General features: G+C 32.2%; 1 protein-coding gene across 1 annotated transcript; it reads right to left on the minus strand.

Moving 5' to 3' along the window:
• Positions 1-326: 326 nt before the first annotated feature.
• On the minus strand, positions 327-10,920 carry LOC142642578 (uncharacterized protein PHLOEM PROTEIN 2-LIKE A4-like). The gene is made up of 3 exons (XM_075816961.1): positions 10,722-10,920; positions 3,904-4,045; positions 327-808 (listed from the first exon to the last, which is right to left on the minus strand). The coding sequence occupies exons 1-3, from the start codon at positions 10,918-10,920 to the stop codon at positions 439-441; spliced, it is 711 nt and encodes a 236-aa protein (XP_075673076.1). The 3' UTR covers positions 327-438.
• Between the last annotated feature and the right edge of the window lie 14,238 nt (positions 10,921-25,158).

A 25,158-nucleotide genomic window follows, 5' to 3' on the forward strand; every position in this document is an offset into this window, starting at 1 on the left:
TTAATTCCCACGTGGTTTGTCCTTACCATGCCACATGTTCTAAAATAAATTAATTATTTGGCCCAACAATGACTATGCTTTATTCATTGTCAGCATCTAAATTCATACAAAAAGATTGACTTCCAATTAGATAAATGTAAATACTAACTTCCTATAATCTATCAATAAAACTAATCATAACTCATCCTCATTCAAACTAATGTTAACCAATTTTAATCCAAACTAAATTATTTTGAATTAATAAAACATATCCCTAGAATTATTTATCTAATAAATTTCAAGCTACATTATACTCATAACAGTCTCTCGACTCTAAGAAGGCAATGAGGCTTGAGAAGAATAAAGAGCAAATTCTAACAATCCGCTAATTTGCTTATTTATTAAACATACACACATTCCTTGTTTTGAATACATGGATAGAGCTTACTATCCAAGTGCCTAGTAGTTCTTTGGTCGAATGATAGCACATTTCACGACAAGCCCTGTCTTCCAATCTGAAGAATATTCCCCCAGTTTGAACGTAATCTCCCCAACATTTTCTGGTGACATTAAAAACTCACCCGCTTGGATCCCAAACCATTCTTCTATAGGTTTTTCATTTAAACTTTCATTGCGCTTTAAACTTTTTGAACTTGGGAGAATGATCTCAAGAGTCATTGAGTAATGCCGCATATTACCTTTACCTGTTATCTTCACAACAAACACAACTTCATACTCAGTTCCTGGTGAGAGATCAATTGTCTGAATCTTCCCTTCAATGTGTAACCAACATACTTCTTGTAGCTCAGCAACTTCAATGTCTTCGCGACTGGGCGGATAAGAATCCCATATCCTTCAACCATAAACGTAAAAATTAAACAAAATTTGTTCTAGAACTACAAATATCATCATATATCTTTTTTTAAAATATATATTTAATTTGCTCGTTTCATAAATAAAAGTTCCTTGAATAAATAAGAAGTTTCACAATTACGCCCTATTGCCTCTTGACGAGGACAAGCAACAGCACGAACATATCACCAACTCCTCAAATGGACCAGGACTTGCTCTTCTCATGACTCTTGACAAATCCTTACTAGGATGCCTATGGAGAAAATATAGGGACAAAACTTTTGTTTCACAACTTTTGCTACAATTCAGTGGCGGAACTAGAATTTCAGTTTTGGGGGGCAAGATTAAAAGAACATATTAAAAAAAAAAGAACTAAATAAATATTGGTTGATATTAATGATAAAATAAATAGACAATTGTAAGCAATTGTAATTGCAAAATCTACCTCAATACGAGTTCGCTTTGAATTCTATTTGAACCCATTATTACTTTAGAATTTTTCATAATCTCAATTAACTAAAAATAAAATTTCCATATCATTAAAATAAATAAATAAAAACAACAAATTCATAATTACTAACAATCAAAGTATGAGATTCATCAAAAGAGTAAATATATAAAGTTTAGAAATCTAATTTGATTCCTTAAAAATCAATTGAGAAAATAAATCAATCCAAAAGTGTTAACTATGTAAAGTTGCATAATCTCGCTGCCTTGATTGCTTTTTACAAATCTATAGCATTCAACCTCTTTTTTTTTTTTTTCTTTTTTTTATGTCTATTCTTCTCAATGGTGAAAAAGTAAGAGAAGGGGCAGAAAAAAAAAATAGTGAAAGCTTTAGGGTTTAGTATGGTACAAACACATTAAGTATTTACTACTTATTTATTGTAAAATATTAAATATGGATCAATGGGTTGAAGTGAGAAGGGAAAATATTGGGATAAGGAGGGGGAAAAAAAGTAGTGTGAATAAGAGAAATGCTATGATTACAATATTTTTACAATAAATCATACATGACAAGTTGTTACTGATAAGAAAAAAAAAATTCAATGGTAACTTCAAATTAGAACTAATTACAATTTACTATTTAAGAATTATTATAAAATATTGTAGAAGTAGCACTTATTCAAGAATAATGTTACGATGAAAACGTGTGGCAGTGGCTGAAATAAATTGAGAGTATGGTGCTTTTTTCTAGGTGCTAGGTTGATTATTTAAACTTTAAAGTATAACAGTTTCATTGTCATTTTCCTCAATCATATATCGGTTTGCTAGCTTTATAATGGGAAAGTGGGAATGCTATGTTGTTTTTCTCTTGCTTCTGGAGGGTCAAGACCATAAAGTTATTTTACATTCCTAAGCATCTAAAAGACTTTTAGGAGCCAGGGGGCACTTGCCCGCTCTCGACCCCCGGCTTTGCCCCTGCTACAATCATAATATGACTGATCATGAGTGTTTTTAAAAAAGTAGTAGATTTATGCAAAAGTGATAAACGGTTAGTTATAAGATGAGTTTGGTTCAGCTTTTTCAAACTATACTTTTTGAAAAAGTGGCGGTTTTAAAAAGTGCAGTATGAAACTGCGCTCTTTTAAAAAGCAGTGTTTGGTAAAAACTGCGCTCTTTTAAAAGGTAGTGTTTGGTAAAAAGTTGAGTATTTGGATAATACTTATAAACGTTGCAGTTTGAGTTGTAAATTACAAAAAAGGACAAGATATATATAAAGAAAATTCTTTGTTTTAATTACCTCTCTTAATGCAAGTTATGGACACAATATTTTTACAAAAATTTCACAATAAAGTCTATATGATAAGTTGTTAATGGTAGGAAAAGACAAATGTCGCTAGTAGGTCTAGATGAGAATCAATAACAACTTACTATGTAAACTATTATGAAATTGTTATAAAAATATTCTGTCAATAGTACTATTTTTTTTTTCTAAAGAAAAATAGTACTAATTTAAAAAGTTTAGAGATATAATAAAATATCATAATATTTTCACAATACTCTTTGTTTTTAGTTGTGGTCAATCCTAGTCTAATATTTTATTAATTTATTTAATTTTATTTTGACATATGAAAGATTTTACACTTCAACTATTGTGAAAATTTGTTGTGTTATAACACAATTGTAATTTTTATTTAGTAAATTTCCTTACATGATGTACACGTGTCCCACTCACTACCTTTATTTTTTTTTTTTCCTTCACTTTTTTCTCATCCACCTATTTCTTCCCCCATTCCCATCAAATATCTTTTCTTTTCCTCCACTCACCATCTTGTCTCTTCTTTAGGTTTTCTCCCTCACTCAAAATATAGTTCTTCTTCTTCACCCAAAAGACAAGAAGAAAGAAATATATTACACACAAAAAAAAAAAAATGAGAGAAGAAGAAGCCGTAGCTACAGAAGAAAAATCTCGTAGTAGAAGAAGAAGCCCGTAGCAACAATGGGTTTATGTTGGAATTGAAAATTGCACATTTAATTTAGAATTTTGCAATCTGTTTGGTTGGTTAGAAGTTGGAGGAAAGGAAAAGAAAGAAGAACCACTACTACCTACACGGTGCAATTCTTCTTTTGGGCTTCTTGCAATTGACGAGGAGGGAGAATAGAGTGTAGAGAAATTCTTCTCCTACATGAAAGTATTTTTTTTATTTTATTTTTTATTTATAGAGATCTTGGTAAAATTGAGATTTCAAAATAAAAATAAGGGTAGTTTAGGGATAATGCTGAAAATAATAAACGGTAACATTTCAAACTTATTTGCGTTTTCGGAAAAGTAGCTCCAAGGTTCAATATGAAAACGTGATAGTCCTTCGTATTTGGAAAAGTTGTTTTTTGATAATGTGCGTTGGTAATAATTTACCAAACACGCATTTTGGATTTTGGGCTTGAAAACATGCGTTTTGGGCTCTAAACTTGTAAACAAATGCACACATAGTCATGTCAAAGTTGTGATACAAAAATTTTGATCCTAGAAGAACTCATGCCTAGCCCAACACCGAGCTGAAAAGTGCTCAAGTACTTGACATCCAATACTCAATGTCACATAATGCACTTAAAGGTTTTAAAATATACCTCGTATCTTTCTCTTTGGTCCATTTCCAGTATGTAGTAGAATCTCCGGCCCAAGAAATACTAAGTTTTCGGGCAAACACTACGAAGCAATTCTTGTTTAACTTCTTGTCAACATAATACTTCTGCAGCAGAATGAATAGGAACAAGAAAAGCAATAATAAATATTGTAAGACAAAAACACCTATGGCACCAATAATGACAATAGTTAACTTTGTTATTTATAAGAGGGGATCCTAAAACCACAGTAACATTAAATCATAGGCATCAAATTCCTAAATCCTATACTATTCATTTACATAACCTAAAGAAAAAGTATATTCCAATTAGCTCAATTGGTAAATTCTCTTGTTGTCGAATAAGAGATCATAGGTTGAAACTGTTTGATTATTTAGACCCCTGTACACTTATATTGTTTTAACCTAATTAATTAACTAAGTTTATACTTAGGTTTATTATGAGATATATGTTAAACACAAACACTCATATTACCTAGTGCGGAAAAGTAAAGAAGACAGTAATATGATGACTCAAGAAAACTAATGAAACCAACCGTTTTAAGGTAAAAAACCTGTAGAGGATTTAACCTAACTATCCTCAAGGTAAACAAACTGACTATGATATAATGGAAGTTTTACAATAGATTTTCCCCCTAAAATCTAAAACTACCTCTAGTATTACTAACTCACATGACCACGTGCAGTTTCAACTCCACAAACTTCTCTATCTGAATTAGCTGAACACAAACACCCATGTTTGTGACTCGCTCTGAGATCCCACTCAAAACATTAAATCATCAGCAGTAGTTGATCTTGTTATGTCAACAACTTTTACAACACCAAATCTTTCGTTTCTTCAAAGAATATTGCCAGTAGAAGATTTTCAAGAGCTTTGGGTACAAAAACCCTAGATCTACAATACGAGGCACAAGAAGCACTCTTCTCTCTCTCTAAAAACCCCTCTTAGGTTTAGCTTATAATGTCCTTCAAATATGGCAAAAAAAGAATCACGATTTGGGCTTGAAACGGTCAAGTTATGGGCGTTTTATGTTTGCTGATTTTTGCTAATCTGCAACTTTTGATCAATTGAATAGCAATCAAACAACAATTGAACAGAAATCGAGAGAACCAGATTGCATCTTACTTTTTTTCGTCCTGAACTTGAGTTTTTTGTCTTGGACTTGAAAGTACACCATCCTAACTCAATGAAACTTACTTTTTGTCATGGTTTGTTAGCACTACAAACTCAAATCCTAACAGAAACTATTTCCCAAAAAAAAAAAAAAACTAAAGAAAAATATAATAAATAAGTGTTTAGATTAATTTTAGTAATTGATAAAACATCAGTTTGTAAAACTTTTTTTTTTAAGATAGTTATAATATGTTGCTAATTTTGTAGCTTGAACCCTTTCTTCTCTAGATCTTTCAAGCACTTTATGCATGAGAATATGCTAACAAAGTACTTTGTAAAACTTTTATTTTTCTTGAGAGGAAACGATAGTAGACTTTATTAATACAAAATCATGTTATACAATGGGAAAGATAAAAGAGGGACATTCTTTTAGCTAAATAATGACCTCCTCATTCTCTTTTGCAACTCTAGACAAAGGTGGAGCAACACGATTACATTATAAAGGTTTACTAATAAAAGAAAGAAATAAAATCAAAACTATCACAAAGAAATATAATGTCTTCAAAAATCCATACTACTACAAGAGAACAAATTCACTCTTTCAAAGTTTCTGAATCCCATAAAACCGTTAAAGCGCCAAAGAATACACTCTTGATTTACTAAGGCATTAGTGTGATGTGGATTTTTTTTTTTTTTTTTCGAGGGATCTTGGGGGCCCTCTTCTGTTGCTAAACAACGAAATCTGTCACTGCCTCTAGGATCCCAAGCCTATGGCAGTTAATGCTAAGAATCTTCATGGCGGTGAATGGGGTGAGGGATTACCCCCAACAGCTTTTTGAGAGACACTAAAACTGTCTGAGCAGATAGCTTGTTTTTTAGTATGTGAAGGATCCAAAGATAGCGAGGAAGATGAAGAACATTTACCCGAAGGTTGAAACTTGACAAATTCTCAAGAGAAGTCTGAGACTTGGAACTATGTAGAATACGCTTCCATGATCTCAAAGACAATTCTTTTTTGCCCGATATATCCTCATCAAAATTGGAAATACACTCCATCTCTGTATTTGAATTTAAGCTTTCCTCATTAGAATTTTCATTAGCCGCATTTGCCAACGTACTCCCCTTAATCACAGTTGGAACACCATTTGGTATATCAGCTGTCAACGGTTGCTCAATGTTTTGAGATGGATCCTTATCTGACGTCCCATCATTTAAAAGAGTCCTAGTTGAAATACAATCCCTAGCAGATTTTTCTTCTTTCGAAACTTCCAAAATAGATACACCTGCTAATTTCTTGGAGATTTTAATTTCAACAAAGAAGGAAATTCTTGATTCTTAGGAGTTAAAGATTCAGATACACCACCATCACATTCAAAACTTGAAAATTGAATAGGATCAAGAAATTTTGGCATACTCAGATCTCTTAGCTATCTTGTCTTCTCTGGAAGTTGCATAGCTATATCTGTCTCAGCTTCATTGGTCTTCGGTAGCGGTGGTGGCTAAAGGTTGATGATGGGTTGCCCAGTTCCTTCCTCTTCCCCATCAATAACTTGATTTTCCTCTACATCAACATCACTGAACCTGGACTTGCTGGGGCTCCCCTTTCTCTGGTTTATTTTTGGAGCAATTGCCCCTAACCATGGGCCAAATTGAAGTTCCTTCTCGTCCATTGATAGACATCCCTTATGTACCTTACAACACTCCCGATCCTAATGACCAAGTATGCCACACCTATACCAAAAGGTAGGCAGCCCTTCATACTTAAAAAACACCTAAACCTTTTCTCCTCTCCTTCAATTCGAATCATTTTTCCTCTCATAAGGGGTTTAGTAATGTCAATGTCAACCCAAATCCTAAGGAAAGGACCCCAAGCCAATCCATTCTTCGGGGCATCGACCAGAGGTGGAACACCAATCTCATTGGCAATCCGAGTACCAACGCAAAAATTTATACTTTTAATGGGGATATTGAAGACCCGAATCCAAAAAGGGGAGTGCTAGAAGGAAACATCACCTGGACTGAGATCACCTTTAAATGGCTTCAGTAAAATCAATCTCCTATCAAAAGACCAAGAATTTCTATCTAGAACCTCCACCATGTCCTCCTCATTTGTAAAAATAGCCAAAAAAAGATTGTTTCCAACCTCTTTAATAGTAACACCATGCAAACCACACCATAGTTTCTGAATGGTGGATTTGAAAGCTTCCTTGTTGAATTCCTTACTTGCTTGTAACTTGGAACAAAATACTGAATTTTGCATGTTGTTTGGAGTCTAATACCTAATGGGAGCTTACTGCCAAAATTCCATTTTCCTCTTACGATAGGCTAAATTTTTTCCACATCTCTTCCTAGGCCACATTCATTAATAATGAGAGAAGTATCAAAGAAAAAAGAGCAGAGAATACAAGAAAGGAAAGAAAAGAAAATCCCCTACTACAATCAAAGAAGCAAACCAGAGAGGTTTGAGTCTTACGTTGAGCAACGTAAGTTGGTTTCTTTTACTTCCCTAAACCACAGAGAGTCAAGGAAATAAAAGTTTTTGTAGTACTTTGTATAACTGAAGTAATAAAATTTGTCCCTAGCATCACAAATAGTACTGCTAAATAGTTGCTCTAATAATTATTTTTTCTTTCAAAACATAGAACGCACCATACATGTAACAGTCAAATTAAGAAAAATACCATAAATTATGGTATTAAATACCAAAAATGTCAGCAGAGTAAATAATTTCTCTAGTAATTTTTCCCCTTTTTTACCAGGAAAATATACCAAAAAATATCGGCCTTTTCAAAGTCACCAAGAACAAGAAAGACCAAGGTTTCATGGAGATCTCATCCAGCACTTTTGGCGGTAACTAATGCTTTTACCGATATCAGACAGCTTTTATACTTGGCACTAAAAATGGGGCCAAACATAAATTCACAAGAGAATTAGCTAGCCACTTATTTAAGGGGAATGTTTCGTGTGCATTGAGAGATTTGTCTGTTAAGGTGCCCGAAGCACAAAGAGACGCTCGAAAAGCAAAGATTTAGGAGAAATAACTATGATAGATGTTGGGACAATTGGCTAGTGCAGAATCCAGGAAATTTTTTTTTTTGGGTGACCATTAAGAAATTTAAATTATAGATAATTTAATAAAAAAAAGTTTCATATATTGACAAAAAAAAAAACATAAACATAAAGTCTTACAATTTTTTTTTTACGAATTTTCTTATTTTGAAATCGTTGCATGAGTCTCGTTATCAATGTTGCAAGCTACATCTCTTTCAAAATTTTAGTTAAATAAAATTTTTCTTTGATCTTTTTTTTTTATTTGTAAAGACCTAATATATTGTTAAGGAGACCAAAGTTTAAGGACAAAATTTGACCACAAACTTAGTTATAGCCTAAAGCTAAAACTCTCACTAAATAAATTAACATGACTACATATTTTGAAATTTTAACCTTAAATTGAATGTTCTTTATATTTGTAAAAAACATGTCAAATTTCATGTCACTTGGATGTTATTTATTATTCGATCCATAAACTTATTTTTTATGCATAATTTCAAACTACAAAAACTTGAAATTTAAATATTTGATTGATGACCTAGCTATTGATCTTTAATTTTCTTAAAATTTTGCAAATATGAAGGATATAAGAAAAAAAAAATGTAATCTAATAGTAAATTCGTCAAAATTCACATCCTATAAAAAAAAAATATTGAGCGGAGTTATAATCTTAAAATATAAGACTACAATAAAGTTTGATGCCAAATTTTGTGCAAAGTTTAATTATGTTGGGCCGAAAACAATTTAGGGTGGTCAAAATTTTTTTAAAAGATAAAAAATATTAAAATATTATAATTTATATATAATAATTATTCTTTTCCACTCTAGACACCATGTGGAGCCGCCCATGACGATGGCTAACGGTGATTGTTCCAATTAATAGTCGACAATGTTGAGTTAAATGCTGGTTGGTGATTGCTGAGTCAAGCTAAAAAGTGAATTTGATACCTTGTTAAGAGAAAACGATAGTCTTGTATCTCTTTGACATAGCTTGTTTTCCTATTTGTTTTCCTTAAATAGGAAAACTAGTGTTCCAAATTCCAATTTCTCATCCCTCATTGTTACAATTATCATTTTTTTTTTTTTTAAAAGCAAAATTTACAATTAAAACCTTAAAAGGGATTTATATCAAAGTTGTCAATTTGTTTCGATGGTGTTTGGTTTATCCATTAAAATGAAATCTTTCAATACCAGTCAATTTCAATATGTCAATTTAGGGTTATATATATATATATATATATATATATATATATATATATATATATATATATATATATATATATATTACAAAATAAATATATTTGATCCTTCATCACTTAATGTTACATTGTATCAAATTATCAATTGAAAATCAAATAATGCACATTATAAATATCATTATTACATAACATAACATAACAAAAAAATAAACAAGAATAACGCATTTTTACAGAAAAATAATAATAAAATGTCATATGTGAGTAAGTAATAAAAAACAAAGTTTAGAAACAAAAATGATTAATCTACATACCAGCAGACTCACTTATCAGATGAAATCTAGTGGATTAGAGTCAATAGACCGAAATGGGCAAATTGGACAATAATGGGTTGAAATTTAGAACAATATGAAATAGGGGGTGATTTGTATTGATTAACTGACCAAAATAGAATTTTCTGACTGTTTCATCCGGAATGGAACAGAATTGATTGCACTGGTTTATATCATACAAGTTACATTGAAACATATAAAGAAAATATGCCAAGGTAGTGCCCAAACAAATGAGGCAATTTAGATTTGACAATCAAGATAATTTAAATTTGACAATTTCATATATTTCTAGAATACTTTAATACTATTCTAACGTGCAAAAAAGAAATGAAAACAGGACCTTGAGTCTTGACATCCAAATTTTGAATAAGATTTTCACAATTCAGAAAACATGTAGTACAAATACAAGTTGATTTATTATTAAAAATAAAAAATACAAACTCTTGGCTTAGGTAGACTATTAATGAATATAACATAATTGTACTGTTAAATATTGGGCCATTATTTTGAATTCATAGTTGTAAATAAGGTTTGGATAATAAATATAATTGGGTTAACTACACTCCCCTCCCTTAAGATTTAGGAGAATAATGCTCTACATACCCCAAACCTAAAGGAAAAAATATTCTCCCTTTTTGTTTATATTAATATTAAAATATTCTAAATTTTTATAAGAATTTCTTTACAAAAATTATACCATGGTTAGTAAAAAAATAACTTATAAATTTAGTATTTGCAACTGTAAATCTCACCATAATCCGTTAAAAAAAAAAATAATAAGCAAAACTAACACTTCATGTTTAAAAATATACTTTAATTAAAAAAATTTAAAAATAAAATTTAATTAAGAAATAAGATAATTTTGGAAATCAGGTCCTAAGTAAAGCACAGGTTAGTACACAAGATTTTTAATATTAATTTAACAAAATCTAGTTAATCAGATGTCAAGAAGAAAAAGTGTTTTTTCTTTTCTAGTTTAAGTAGCATTGTAATTACCCCAATATAATTTAAATAATAGAGGGAATGAGTATGAAATATGAACTGATAATGTGATAATGTTCCATCTATTTATATAAGATGCGGGGAAAATCAAAAATGGAACTTGCCAGTTTATTCTCCTCTAAGAACACTCCAGCATAGAGCTTATCACACAGCTCGTCAGGGGAAGACGCGTCGATCAATTTGTTTGCATCATTCAAGATCGCCAGGAAATTAAGTGGGGGCTTTGTTCCTCTTTTTGTTGTAAGTTTTTTTCCCTTGACTGAGTCTGCCCCACTGTTTTGTTCAACTTTTTGGATTCCAGTTTTCATTGCCTTGACTGAGTTTGTCTCAACACGGGTTTGTTCAACTTGTTGGATTCCAGTTTCCATTATTCCCTTGACTGGGTTTGTCTCAACACTGGTATGTTCTACTTCCCTTAACAAAGAAAGAAAATGAATAAAATACTAGCTAGAAAGGTAAACTCAATTCCAGATACAAAAGAAAAGGAAAAAACCAGCATACAACACGACCAAATCATAAGCACACTTTCACGTTTGTAAAAGGGAAAGAAAGGAACAACAACAAAAACAGCAACAACAACAACAACATACACTTTTATTGGGTGTATTAATCGATAGGATGGCACTTCCTGAGTTCTCTCTTTCTCTAGAACTGGTTTCCAGAGAGAAAGAGAGGACTTGGGGGAAGATCTGGGTTCGTTTATTTGTTTACGGTCGTCTGAGATTCATTAAGGGAAATGAGCCGCAGAACCGTCGGTACCTAAAGCTAGGAACCATAATGTTATTATACACTTTCCCACACTGTGACTGTGAGTGGCGACGGAAGTGACAAATAGTCAACAGCAATATAGCAACATAGTTATTAAATAAATAATAATGTTAACGTTATTAAATAAATATACATTCAAAAATTATTTTATAATATTTTTACAAATTATTAATATAATAAATTTTTATTTATTTCAATATATATCACTTTTTTTTTTTTTTGAGAAGCATCACTTTTTCACTTAAAATAAAAAAGAAAAAAATTATGGCTATACCATTAATGTAAGGAAAAGTAATATTAATCAAATCAGGAACGTTACATGAAGAATCGTCGCTTTTATTATATTTATTTTTATTTTTTAATGTAAGTAAAGTAATATTAATCAAGACAAAAAAGAGGAGGGCCCCAAAAAATTTTCCACGAAGCCCATGTATAGAATCAATGAGGCCTCCGAAGCCTCTATCAAAAAAGAAGAGGATGCAAAATTGGGACCGAATAAAATTAAAGTCTCCAATCTGAATCCAAGGCCCATCAAAAGAATCAACCTATCCTTTCTTCCTTTTGTTTTGATGCCCTCTGATAGTCTGATGCTCAGGTTTGGAGAGAGAGAGAGAGAGAGGGGGGGGGGGGGTTAAAAGTGACGGAGAGAGTGGGGAAAGAAAAGAGAGAATTTTGTTTTGTGGCTCGTTTTTCAGCCTTTGGAATTTGGATTGTTTTATTTCCACATGGCGTTGGTCCATATTAAAATGAGAGAGGAGCCGACCCCAAATTATTTCTACATCAATAGATACCATTTTTCTAGGGTCTAGGCAATGCAAAGACCACAAGCCTCACCAAGAGGAGAGACATATTCCAAATTATAGAAATACAATTTTTAGTGGGAACCAATTCTGTGATAGGTTTGGGAGTTTCACTTTGCGTTTCTAGGAATGATCAGGTGGAGAGATTTGGACATCCTCCAGGTTCATGTCTTGCAAAGTGGGTTCAGGGAAATTTTGCTTGATATTAGGTGGGTGTGGGTCCATGGGAATAACAAAAGCCCAAAGCCCAGCTTTTTGGAGATTAGTGGCGTGATTGTTGGATTTGAGGTGAACAAATGATTCTTTTTTTTTTTTTTTTTTGGAGAGAGAGAGAGAGAGAGGATAAATGGCTCTAAGTTTAGAATGAAACTAACTTATGGCCGCGCTTAGTTATTTTATAATACTCATATGTGTTATAATGTTTAGAAAATTAATTTTGATTATGTATTATATGTCACTAAAATATTGAAGAAAAAATTTGTAATCAAATATATCTGTAAGTAATAATAATTAATTAGACTCTAAAAATGTCACCACAAGCTTGTTGAATTTTTTTTTTTAATTAGGCATACATGTATAATTGGTTCTTACATTTGATGCTTTCAATATAAAACTTTTTTTTTCTCTTTTTCTTAAGAGTATTTCTAAAAGAAAAGAAAAAAAAAAAGGTGAACTTTTGAAGGCTGAAAATCAAATATTTAAGGTTTATAATCTTTAATTTGTACAAACTAAATATACATGTCAAGATACTATTTCATATTTCAAGTTTAATTTTACATATATTTGAGTACCTCATTTCCTTACAAAAATTAAGCACTTCCCAAAAATATACTAAATAAACACAAATAACACATATAAATGTTCTATGTTTTTCCCAAACATACCTTTTAAAAACCCCAAATATCATTGAAGCATTGTATCAAGCTTTGACGATGTTGTTGAGAAGTTTAGATCAAATGCACCCAAAACTAAAGTCAATTTCATACTCTCCTTAGCACTAATTTCTCACTCTACGAATTTGGCTCTCTCTCTCTCTCTCTCTCTCTTCCTACTTTTCTTTTGGTGCTTCGATATTTTGTGAAATTGGAATATACAAATAACGTGAAAAACTAATATTGAATAGAGAAAACTTTTCATCTCTGAAATTTATAAAATTAAAAGTAAAAGAGTTCAAGACGTTAGAAAATGAAGTGGAACCAAAATCTTTTAATCTTGATTCTCAAAAAATAAAAAAATCATTTAATCTTTTATATTTATGACTTAAACTAATTATTAATAAGGTAAAAGGATAAATGAAAAACTACTCATACAAAGCACCATATATTGATTTGGGTTGTGGGGATTAGGGGGGTGAAGACACAGATGTGGGCTTTGGAGTTTGGTGTGGAGAGGAGTGGGCTTGTGTCCATTGGGAAGGCTTAAGAGGGGGGGGGTCTAGGCTCATGTGGAGAAACAGGCCCATCCGAAAGAAATTTTGGCTTGTGACTATAATTGTTAAATCAGGACCAACCTGGACCCATTGTGAATGAACCATGACAGATTCAAAACCTTAACTTATAAATCTTGATCTTTTTTTAAAATTTTTTTTTTTCTGTTTTTAATGAGGATCAAACGTGATGAAGCAAATAACAACTATATAACAAAGCCAATTTCAAGTGGGTAAAATGACATTTTTCAAACTATGGTAAGCAACATGAATTCGGGCCTTATTTGGATAATATGCAATTATCCTTTTACAAACTCACCCTTCCAACAATGTCCGCAACCATTGGAAAGAATAGGCCAACTTACTAGGTCTTTTCCAGAGATATGCTTTTAACAGTCCAACAACCTTTGACATAGTTGTAAGCAGTGTAGTTTCCTATTCATAAGCCAATTGTTATTTTGATAATCGATAAAGAGTGGTGTATTTGAACTGATTATCGATTCCTCAAGGCCCTTGAAGCTAAAACCATCAATTTGGCATGATCAATGCCAAGATTCTCCACCTGCTTCACCCGTGGAATGTTCAACTATAACCCCAAAAAAAAAAAAAACAAACAAACAAACAAACAAACAATTACCAAAAAAAGGAGATAAGAACAGTGACTTGTGCTTTTGCTACTATAAAAGCATCTGCATCAGTAGATGCAAAGCCTTGCAAAATATAAAAAGCACTTTATTTTACACATTTTAATCAAAAAAACACTCATATCAGTAGATGTAAAATTGTGCATAAATACACAAGTGCTACTACAATAATCGTGGATTTATGCATGGTTACTATAGCTCTTGCATTTAATATTTTACTATTTTTTTCTCTCCACCTTAGTCTCTCTTTTTCTCTCTAGTCTAACTCTCACCTCACGCTCTCTTTTCCTCCACTAATCTCCACTGCTCTCTTGAGTCTCGCCACAGCCGTGCCACCGCCGATCACCTCACTCGCCGCTACTCACGCCAATCGCCATTGCTTTCGCCGATTGTCGTTGCTATCTTTTTTCTCTGTTTAATGGTTTTGGGGTTTTGATCAGTGGGTTTTGATGGTCTGCTGCTCTCTCAAGTCTTGCCATAGATGTACCACCGCTAATCACCTCACTCGCCGCTACTCATGCCAATTGTTGTAGCTCTCGCCAATCGTTGTTGCTATCTTTTTTCTTTGTTTGATGGTTTTGGGATTTTGATTAGTGGATTTTGATGGCTTTGATCAGTGGTTTTGATGATTTTGATCAGTGGTTTTGATGATGTTGATCAGTGGTTTTTGATGGTTTTGATCAGTGGTTTTGATGATTTTAATTAGTGGGTTTTGATGATTTTGATTAGAGGTTTTGGGATTTTGATGGGTGGGTTAATGATCGCCGTTGCTCTCTTTTTTCTTTGTTTGATTGTTGATAGTGGCTGGGTATTGAATCAAGAATGAATATTTTATTGAATAAATGTGTAGAATAAACAAATTGATGTGGGTGTTTTGTAGAAGTGAGTGTTTTGTAGAAGTGGGTGTGTAAAATATAAAAAGCCTGTTTTTTTTTTTTTTTTTACAAAATGGAAAGAAATTATGCATATATTGGTGTGGATGCTCTAAGCAACAATCATAATGGATGATCCAATTTTGAACGAGACGAGTTCTTTTAGGAAAGGAAAACAGTTCATTGCACAAAGTTCAATGTATACAAAGTAAATGCTACAAAAGTCCAGGCATAATTAGGTTACAATAAATGCACCAAAACATGATAAAAATAATGGTGCAAAGCGAGGTAACCCTCAATACCTTCTCATGAAATACAACCATAACAAGCTATCCGGTAAAAACACCAGGAGAATGCTGCTCTATGAGTCCTTTGGGAAGCTATACCTACCGGTACTCAAATTACTGTACAGACAATCCTAAATTTCTTCTGTACAGCCTTACAAAACCTACCAACCACACCACAAAAAGAGATTTATTAGTTTTTAGATCCCTATAAACTAGATTGTTTAACCTAATTAATTAACCAAGTGAATACTTAAGTTTATTATTTAGATCTAGGTTAAAACAATAAAGTCATATTATGTAAAGCAGCGGAAAATAAAGAACACAACGATATGATCACCTAAGAAAACCAAACTAGTAAAAAACCTAGAGAGGATTTAACCTATCTATCCTCAAGGTAAAAAGCAAATCCACTATAGAGAATCGAAGTTTACAATAGGACAAACCACTAATATCCTATTGCTACCACATGTACAACTTACTGACACGACCATGTGCAAGCTCTGAATCTACAAACTTATTAGGCCTTTGCAACACAAGTACTCACACTTGTGACTTTGAGACCCCACTCAAAGGTTTTGGATCTCCTTAGACGTTGATCTTGTATACAACAACTTCTACAATACCGTATCTTGAGATTCTTCAGGGAATAACACCAGTAGAAAACTTTAGAGAGCTTTCGGGTATAAGATCTACAAAAGAGGAAAAAAATGCACTCTAATCTCTCTAAAAAACTCTGAAAAACCCTCTCTAGGGTTACTTATAATGTCCTTTAAATACTGGAAAAATGGCTCACGATTTGGGCTTTAAATGGTCAAGTTATGGGCTTTTTACATTTGCTAATTTTTTGTTGATATGCAACTTTCGATCGATCGAGTACCAATCGAACGAAACAGATTGTGACTCATTTTTTTCATCCTGAACTAGAGTTTTTTGTCTTGGACTTCTATGTAGACCATTTTAAACCAATGAGACTTAGTTTTTGTCATGGTTTGCCAACATTACAAACTCAAAACCTAACAAGATCCTATAACATAAGGCACCAACAAGCTTCACAAGTAGATCCCGTTGCCATTGCTAAAAACACCATCAGGCAACCCCTTAGAGCACTTAGCTGGAGTTACATTTCGGTATTTGAGCATTGTGGTACCCAATTGACTACTCCATTTGGGATTGTCCTTTGGCTCCCACAGCTGCGTAAGGCAACATCCAACTCCCCACATGCTGCTGCTATTAAGTCCTAAATTTGTCATAAGAATGAGAGAATTCAGAAGTTAACATTTCCGAATTTTGGTGCACACACATATCAAATGAGGTTAAGACACAAGTAAATAAAATTAAATAGTTAATCAGCAACAATATACATGTCAGGGAATACTCCTCTCCTATTACAAACATGAACTCTCATGGATCCAAAAATTTAATATGTCATATTGCACTTCCAAATTACAATCTTCAACGTGAATCTTGATCAACTGTACCGTTTCATAGTAGATTCTCACCATAATAAGTCAATCAACGAATAACTTATGACTTAATTATTCCATCTCTATGTGGGTTCCAATTAGCTCAGTTAGTAAAGTCTCTGATGGTTGTATAAGAGATCTGAGGTTCAATTCCCGCCTACACCAAAAATTGATTGGTGTCTTGATCTGATAATAAAGAGCAATTATCAGAAGCAGATGCTATAGGTTGAAACTCTTTCAAAAAAAAAAAAAAAATTTATTCCATCTCTATGACCTCTAGTCATATGTTATTGAGGATGTCATTGGTTTGTTGGTAATAAGTTAAACAATCATACTTGACAGGGTTCAATACTGCAAAACTAAAGCTGCATGGATTAGCAAATCCTTTCCAGAGCACTCCCTCGCTTTCACCTAACATTTCTTAAATTACTAATGACCAACTTTTACAATACATCCTTTCCATTCATGATGATGATGATGATTATTATTATTATTATTATTATTATTATTATTATTATTATGGCTTAATGATATTTCAAGTAGTGCACCCAATATAGAGACATTAGATGTGAATATAGATGCCTATAAGTGGCAATTAATATTAGCAATCCCATGCCAACTCTTTTTTATTCACATGACAATTTAATTAAAGGGTCATGGTCATGGTTATCAATATCCTGATTCGGATCTTATGATCTTACGATCCTAAGATCCTACATCCCTAAACTGTTTTGGATCTCACTAAGATATATATTAAGGTTAAATCCGTGTCGGATCTCGATTTAGATCTTAGGATCTTATAGAATCTTGATCCCATAGTGATACTAAAAATTATGTGATATTGAGGAAATTTTTTTTTTTTTTTAAATCATTTTTTTGGGCCTCCAAATGGAGCCCAAATGCCCAAAACTGATAAAATTAAATAAACAAATAACCCAGTGGCCCTAGTCCAAATTATATAACAAAAACATATATAAAAAGGAAAAAATAAAACCCTAACCTAAGGCTCATGCTAGTAATAATTCATCATCTTAACAACTTAACCTAATAAACAAAATCACAAAAGGCAGAAGAGAAGAGAAGAGACTAAACTACTAGAAAGTTGGAGGCAAGTGCAAAACTCTGATAAATTCGACAGTGACGCCACTACAAGAGAGACCATTGCAAAAATGGTGATTTTTTTTTTTTTTTTTTTTTTAAAGTTCCGTTGTTAGTTGCTGGCACATGAGAATATGAGATGTATTAGCTCTCAGTTGCTTACTTTTTATTGTGAACAATAAAATTATAATTGATAGAATGTGTTCCTAGCTAGTGTATGACTTAATTCATCATAGTTGTTTATTGTGAATTGTGATGGCTTAATTTTCTAAACTAATCTCATCTGAAAAATTCTGTTTTCAATGAGGCAGTGATAATGTTTTTAATTTGGTACTTTATCTTTTATTAGCAATTTCATCTATTTGTATAAAAAATTACTTTTTAAATGTTTTTTTAATATATATTATGAATTATAATTATGGTATTTTTATTATAATTTTTTCAATCGAAACATAGGATCTTATGATCCAACGATCCAATTCTCGAACTCTTTCACAGATCCTGTGTAGGATCTTAATCTTGATAATCTTGGTCTTGGTCTTGGTCATGGTCATTTGTTTATATACTATTTTAGAAAACTTTTAATACATTAGAAATATAAAAATTTATCAAAAAAGTAGGGTTGTTATTTTATTTTTTGATAAAAGTGTTTCAAAAAATATTTTATAAATTAATACCCTTGTAACATCTGTTAATTTATTCATAATTAAAAAGTTTATATATATAAACATTGGGTCATTCTACTATACTCTTTTTATGTTTTAGGGGGTATAGTACCTACTTAAATCTAAACCATTAATTAAATTGTATTTTGATCTTGACCGTCCATTTATTTTAAGTGGATACTAGTAACCGGTAAAACAGGAAACATATATAAACAAAGAATCAAAAACAAAAAAACAAATCAGACTCTTCTCCTACGCTTCTCTCTTCTCTCTGCTCTTCTTCTTCTTCTATGATTATGTCTCTTCTCTTGCTTATTTCATCTCACTGCTTCTCTTCCAAACCAACCACAAGAAACCCAGCGGCTACTAAACAAATCCCTATGGATGACCCACGAAAGAAGAAACAGAGTTATTCAATTCCCTCCCCGGCCAAACCAACCACAAGAACCCAGACGGCTAACCCACCAAAGAAGCTGGGTTCTTCAATTTTAGCCGTTTAACTATCAACGCATGAGATATATGTAAGTTTTCTTAATTTTTATTCACCATTAGTAATCCAAGTTGTGCTTATCGACTGATTTAGGGTTTTTATTTTTATTTTTTATATATAGGAGATTTGGGTGTTGTTTGCTAACTTTGTTTAGAAAGTTGATTTGGAATTTCCTCCTATTTGATACTAATTGACACTTAGTCACCAAACAAATTTGATTACTTACATGTAATTTATGTTTCACTCTAAGATGTCTCTCTCAACTGTTCGCATTCTCTTAAACCTCTGTATCTCCCTTTTCCTTTAGTACTAAATCTGAATTCACAAAATATCAAGGGGGTTTTACGGGTTTGTCTATGGATTTCTGTATTTCTATGAGTTATTGTTTGTGGCTTTGTCTCCATTTTGTTTTGTTTTGTTTTTTTGTTTTTATGTTTGTATTTGGGTTGTGTGGGTTTCGTTTGGATTTGTCTATCTAGGTCTGCATTTATTGGTAAAGCTGGGACTTGGGAATGGCAATGCTATTGAATTTTTTTTTTTTTTTTGGGAGTTATATATGAGATTTAGAGAATTGGGTTGGTTTATTTGTGTTAAGGAATTGTTGGATTTTTTTAATGTTTTTAGAGTTCAATGTTGGGTTAATTGAAAATGCAAATTAAGTGTTTGATGAAATGACTTTGTGAGTTATGTGTGATTTATTGACTGAGATGACTTTGATATCTTTCTCCATTTACAATGGTTACTGGGTTCTCAGAAGTATTTTGTTTTTCTAAGCTAGGTGGCTGCTTGTGTTTTGTCTGAGCTGTGCGTGATTATTCTACTTCGATGGTTTTTTCTTTACAGGAAAATTTTACTTCTGTCAATTGAGCTTTTGTTTTAGATTTTTTATCCAAACCGAAATTAGGTTGAATATATATATATTTTCTGTGAATGGTTGTGACTTGTGAATGAATGAAAGTTAATTTTTAGTACTATATGTATTGGCTATAGCTTGTTAACAGCGGTAGATTTTCTTCTCTAGAAACAATCCTTAGCTAGACTCTAGGTAACTCAAATTTCTCTGACGCATGACTTACCTTAATATTGGTATGGAATCCTCATTGTCTATTGCTTCGTCCCTGCACTCTCACTTTTCTCTGGACACTTCATTGTGCAAACTCTAAGTGTGACCTTCTTGGTCTACGTGTTTATCATAACCATATGCCTTATCTCACTTGCTATCCTAGAGGTGAAATGGGCTGGTATTGGATTAGAAGAGTGGTGGAGGAATGAAAATTTTTGGCTCATTTCTGGGACTAGTGCTCACTTGGCTGTTGTGGTACAAGACCTACTCAAAGTGATTGTAGGGATTGATATATCTTTCACATTGACTTCTAAGTCAGCAGGAGAGGACATTGAGGACATTTATGCAGACTTGTACCTTGTGAAGTGATTGCAGGATTAACGTACTCTATCTACTGCATGTAATGTATTGATTTCTATAATTTTTAAAATTCATAGGGTATTATTGCTTAGACTTTTTTACCCTTCCTTTCCCATGATATTCATTTCCTAGTGAAAACTTCGCTTGAATGAGGATTATCTTACAAGTGAGAAACCCATTGAAAATAGCATTACTCATTTTGTTTTAACTTTTTCATTATTCAGTCAAGTTTCATAATCTAGAATCTTTTAAATATTTTTTGAAACTTGAGCGAATTGCATTGTAGTCTTCTATATTCAATTAGTGCAGTTTAATAGTTTAATGATGCCATTTGCTATATTTAATAGTTTACCGGTAGGATTAGCACCTTGCTATCTAGTTGCTAAAACTGAAGAAATCCAGTCTTTCCAAGTAACTTCAATGAAAAAACTATTATGCACACACTTATATATGAACTTGTCTTTTGATGTGCTTACCATGTTGTGGATATAGATTGTTAGCTATTAAATATAAGTTTATCACTAATACAATCATCACATAATGTCCTGCTTTTCTTTTTTTTTTCCCCTTTCCTTTGTTTTATTGTCCAATTTATTTTATTTAAGTTAACTCATTGCTTTTTCTTTTTCTTTTTTTTTCTCCTTAGAAAAAAAAAAGCATGTGATATAAAAACAAAGTTATTGACAATTGAAGGACATTGGGATCTTGTGTGGGAGGGATAGAGCTACTAGCATTGGTACAAAATATATGAACGATGTAGTTAAAGTTATTATTGAGGAAGGAGAAAAGTGATGAATTCTCCTATTGCAAAACAACATGTCAATATTTGTTATCAATAAGTAATGCAATTGAGCCTTGTCAAAGAAAAAAGAGTAGAAAAGATCCGCATCGAAACAGTTTTTTAGTTTGAGATTTTGAATGTTGTTAAAAAAAAATAATAATAAAAAAACATGTATTTTGGGTACTCTCTCTCTCTCTCTCTAAAATATTTTAGTTGGCAAGAGTTGGCAAGATATTTTTTTAGTTGGCTATAATGGAAGATACTTGATCATTATCTTGTCAATTGGTGTATCATTGGCCTTTTTGTTTTGAATTTTGTGTAAAAAACACATATTTTAGATATTTTATTGTCTCTCTTGATATAGAACTTTTTAGCAGTTAAGAACTTTGAAACAATTTTTTAGTTTGAGTTTTAAATGTTGTGAAAAAACTCATGCATTTGGGTTCTCTCTTTATGTTGATATTGAACATTTTAGTTGTCAATAGTTGGCCAAAAAAAAAAAAATAATTAGCTGGCTGAGATGGCAGATTTTTAGTCATCATCTTGGCAATTGGATTATCAATGGCTTCTTCATTATCTAATGTATTTATTATAAAATGTTACTAAAATTAAAATGTAGAAAGTTTAAGAAATATAATAATTGAGAAAATTATTTTATTGATCTTAAATCGAAATTCAAATCCAAATCCAATTTTAGGTATCCAAACAATGGAATTTCAAATCTTTTATTGTATAAAAAAACCCAAATAAAGAATTTAAAAATCAATGGATTTCAAATTAAGATTTTTTTTTTAAAAATCTATTAACTTTAAAATGAATAGGATTCAAATCAAGCAAAAAGAGTGGTTGTATAAAATTTTTATTGTCATTTTGAGCTATGTGAAAATGAAAGAGGGAGAGAGGTGGTTTATTTTTTTTTTTAGTTATAAGAGAACTACCAAATGTGACGAAAGAATTGATACGTGTGATGTTGGAACTGTACAATATGATGATGGAACCATCAAATGTGAGAAAAAAAGTAAGGGAACAATCAAATGTGAGAAAGGAATTATCACATGTGATGTTAGAACTACACAATGTGAGGATGAAATTGTCAAGTGTGAGAAATAAGTAAAGGAATCATTCAATGTGACAAAAGAACAATCATATATGATATTAGACCGCATAATGTGAGAATGGAACAGTCAAATGTGAGAAAGAAAAATAAGAGAACCACCAAATGCGAGACAAAAACTATCGCATGTGATATTGGAACTGCACAATATGACGATGAAACCACTAAATGTGTAAAAAAAAAGTAAGGGAACTACCAAATGTGAGAAAAGAATTGTCATGTGTGATATTGAAACCGCACAATGTGAAGATGGAACCGTCAAATGTGAGAAAAAAAAATAAGGGAACCACAAAATATGAGAAAAAACGGTCACATGTGATGTTGAAATTGCATAATGTGAGGATGAAACCATCAAATGTGAGAAAAAAAATAAATGAACCACCAAATGTGAGAAAAGAACTATCACAGGTGATGTTGGAACTACACAATATGAGGATGGAACTGCCAAATGTGAAAAAAAAAAAAAGTAAGAGAACCACCTAATGTGACAAAAGAACTGTCATATGTGATGTTGGAATCGCACAATGTGAGAATGAAACCGTCAAATATGAGAAAAAAAGTAAAGGAACTACCAAATGTGAGAAAAGAACTGTCACATGTGATGTTGGAACTACACAATGTGAGTATGTAACCGTCAAGTATAAGAAAAAAAAGTAAGGGAACTAACCAATGTGACAAAAGAATTGTCATATGTAATGTTGAAACCGCACAATGTGAAGATGGAACTATCAAATGTGAAAAAAAAAAAAAAAAAAAGTAAGGGAACCACCAAATGTAAGAACAAACGGTCACATGTGATGTTGGAACTGCACAATGTGAGGATGGAACCGTCAAGTGTGAGAAAAAAGTAAAGGAACCACCCAATGTGACAAAAGAACTGTCATATATGATGTTGGAACTGCACAATGTGAGAATGGAACCGTCAAATGTGAGAAAAAAAGTAAAGGAACCACCAAATGTGAGAAAAGAACTGTTACATGTGATGTTGGAACTACACAATGTGAGGATGGAACCGTCAAGTGTGAGAAAAAAGTAAGGGAACTAACCAATGTCCCAAAAGAATTGTCATATGTGATGTTGGAACCGTATAATGTAAAGCTGGAACCGTCAAATGTGAGGAAAAAAAGTAAGAGAATCATCAAATGTGATAAAAAAAACTATCACATGTGATATTGGAATTGCACAATGTGAGGATGAAATTGTCAAATGTGAGAAAAAATTAAAGGAACCACCAAATGTGAGAAAAGAACTATAACACGTGATGTTGGAACTGCACAATGTGAGGATGAAACTGTCAACTGCACAATGTGAGGATGAAACTATCAAATGTAAGAAAAATTAAGGGAACCACCAAATGTGAGAAAAGAACTATCACACGTGATGTTGGAAAAGCACAATGTGAGGATGGAACCGTCAACTGTGAGAAAAAAGTAAGGAAACCACTCAATGTAACAAAAGAACTATCATATGTGATGTTAGAACTATCAAATGTGAGGATGAAACCGTCAAATGTGAGAAAAAAAAGTAAGGGAACCACCAAATGTGAGAAAAAAACAATTACATGTGATGTTGAAATTGTACAATGTGAGGATGAAAGCGTTAAATGTGATAAAAAAAAAAGTAAGGGAACCACCAAATGTGAGAAAAGAACTGTCACATGTGATGTTAAAACTGCGCAATGTGAGGATGGAACCGTCAAGTGTGAGAAAAAAAGTAAGGGAACCACCCAATGTGACAAAAGAACTATCATATGTGATATTGGAACCACACAATGTGAGGATGTAATTGTCAAATATGAGAAAAAAAGTAAGAGAACCACCAAATGTGACAAAATAACTGTCACATGTGATGTTGGAACTGCATAACGTGAAAATAGAACCGTCAAATGTGAGAAAAAGTAAGGGAACCACCAAATGTGAGAAAAGAACTGTCACATGTGATATTGGAACTGCACAATGTAAGAATAGAACCGTCAAATGTGAAAAAAAAAAAAAAAAAAAAAAAAAAAAAAAAAAAGAGTAACTTGGTGTAGCAGGTTACCTACTAGTGGGTACCGTACCTCCCCTTTTTTTGGGGGGTACCGTAGAATTACTCATAAACATTGGTTCAAAGTGGATCATAGGACGGATTTGTCATTTTCAATTTGAAATTATGCTATATTTTTTAATACTGGGCCTTCAACAATAAGTTGCAATTAATATTTCCAAGGCCATGCCAACTTGGTTTATTATTATTCAACAAACATTTGGTAAGTGCATTAATATTCCCCAGACGTTATGAGCAGCTCCTCAATTATGGATCAGCTAATCTTAATTTGATCCGTGCGGGATTTGTTGCCAAGAAATCATGCATCTGCACAAGTATAGGACGCATGAGCATATAGAAATTGCTTCTTTGTGGTTGAACCATCTTGGATTACTAGTTAGAGTTCTAAAAATATCTTGAAACATAGTTCTTCTTTTTCTTTTTTTCTAGAAAATCAGTCCTTGATAAATCGTTGGAGGATAAAAGATTGCAGGGGTTCTAACAGGGAATTAAAAAAAATCCAATAATACGTTTTCTGTTGTGAAATAAAAGAAAAATAAGAAAGAAATCTAAAGAACAACATGTATGTAAATTTCAATCTAATTAATTGGTCATCCAGTTGTGCATTCATATGAGAGAAAATCAAGGGATAATGAATCTGTTCTCCACGCTTTGTGGGGCTGTAAGAAG

The sequence above is a fragment of the Castanea sativa genome, chromosome 7 (genome assembly GCF_040712315.1).
Source record: "Castanea sativa cultivar Marrone di Chiusa Pesio chromosome 7, ASM4071231v1".
NCBI classification, from domain to species: domain Eukaryota; kingdom Viridiplantae; phylum Streptophyta; class Magnoliopsida; order Fagales; family Fagaceae; genus Castanea; species Castanea sativa.

What these genes read in the sequence shown, in the direction of transcription:
- LOC142642578 (XM_075816961.1), bottom strand. Translation starts at nt 10,920, where the DNA reads ATGAAAACTGGAATCCAAAAAGTTGAACAAAACAGTGGGGCAGACTCA. An exon ending in AGTGTTCTTAGAGGAGAATA is followed by an intron (nt 4,046 to 10,721) that starts AACTGGCAAGTT and finishes TGCTTTTCTTGT; the next exon opens with TCCTATTCATTCTGCTGCAG. An exon ending in ACCAAAGAGAAAGATACGAG is followed by an intron (nt 809 to 3,903) that starts GTATATTTTAAA and finishes TTATCCGCCCAG; the next exon opens with TCGCGAAGACATTGAAGTTG.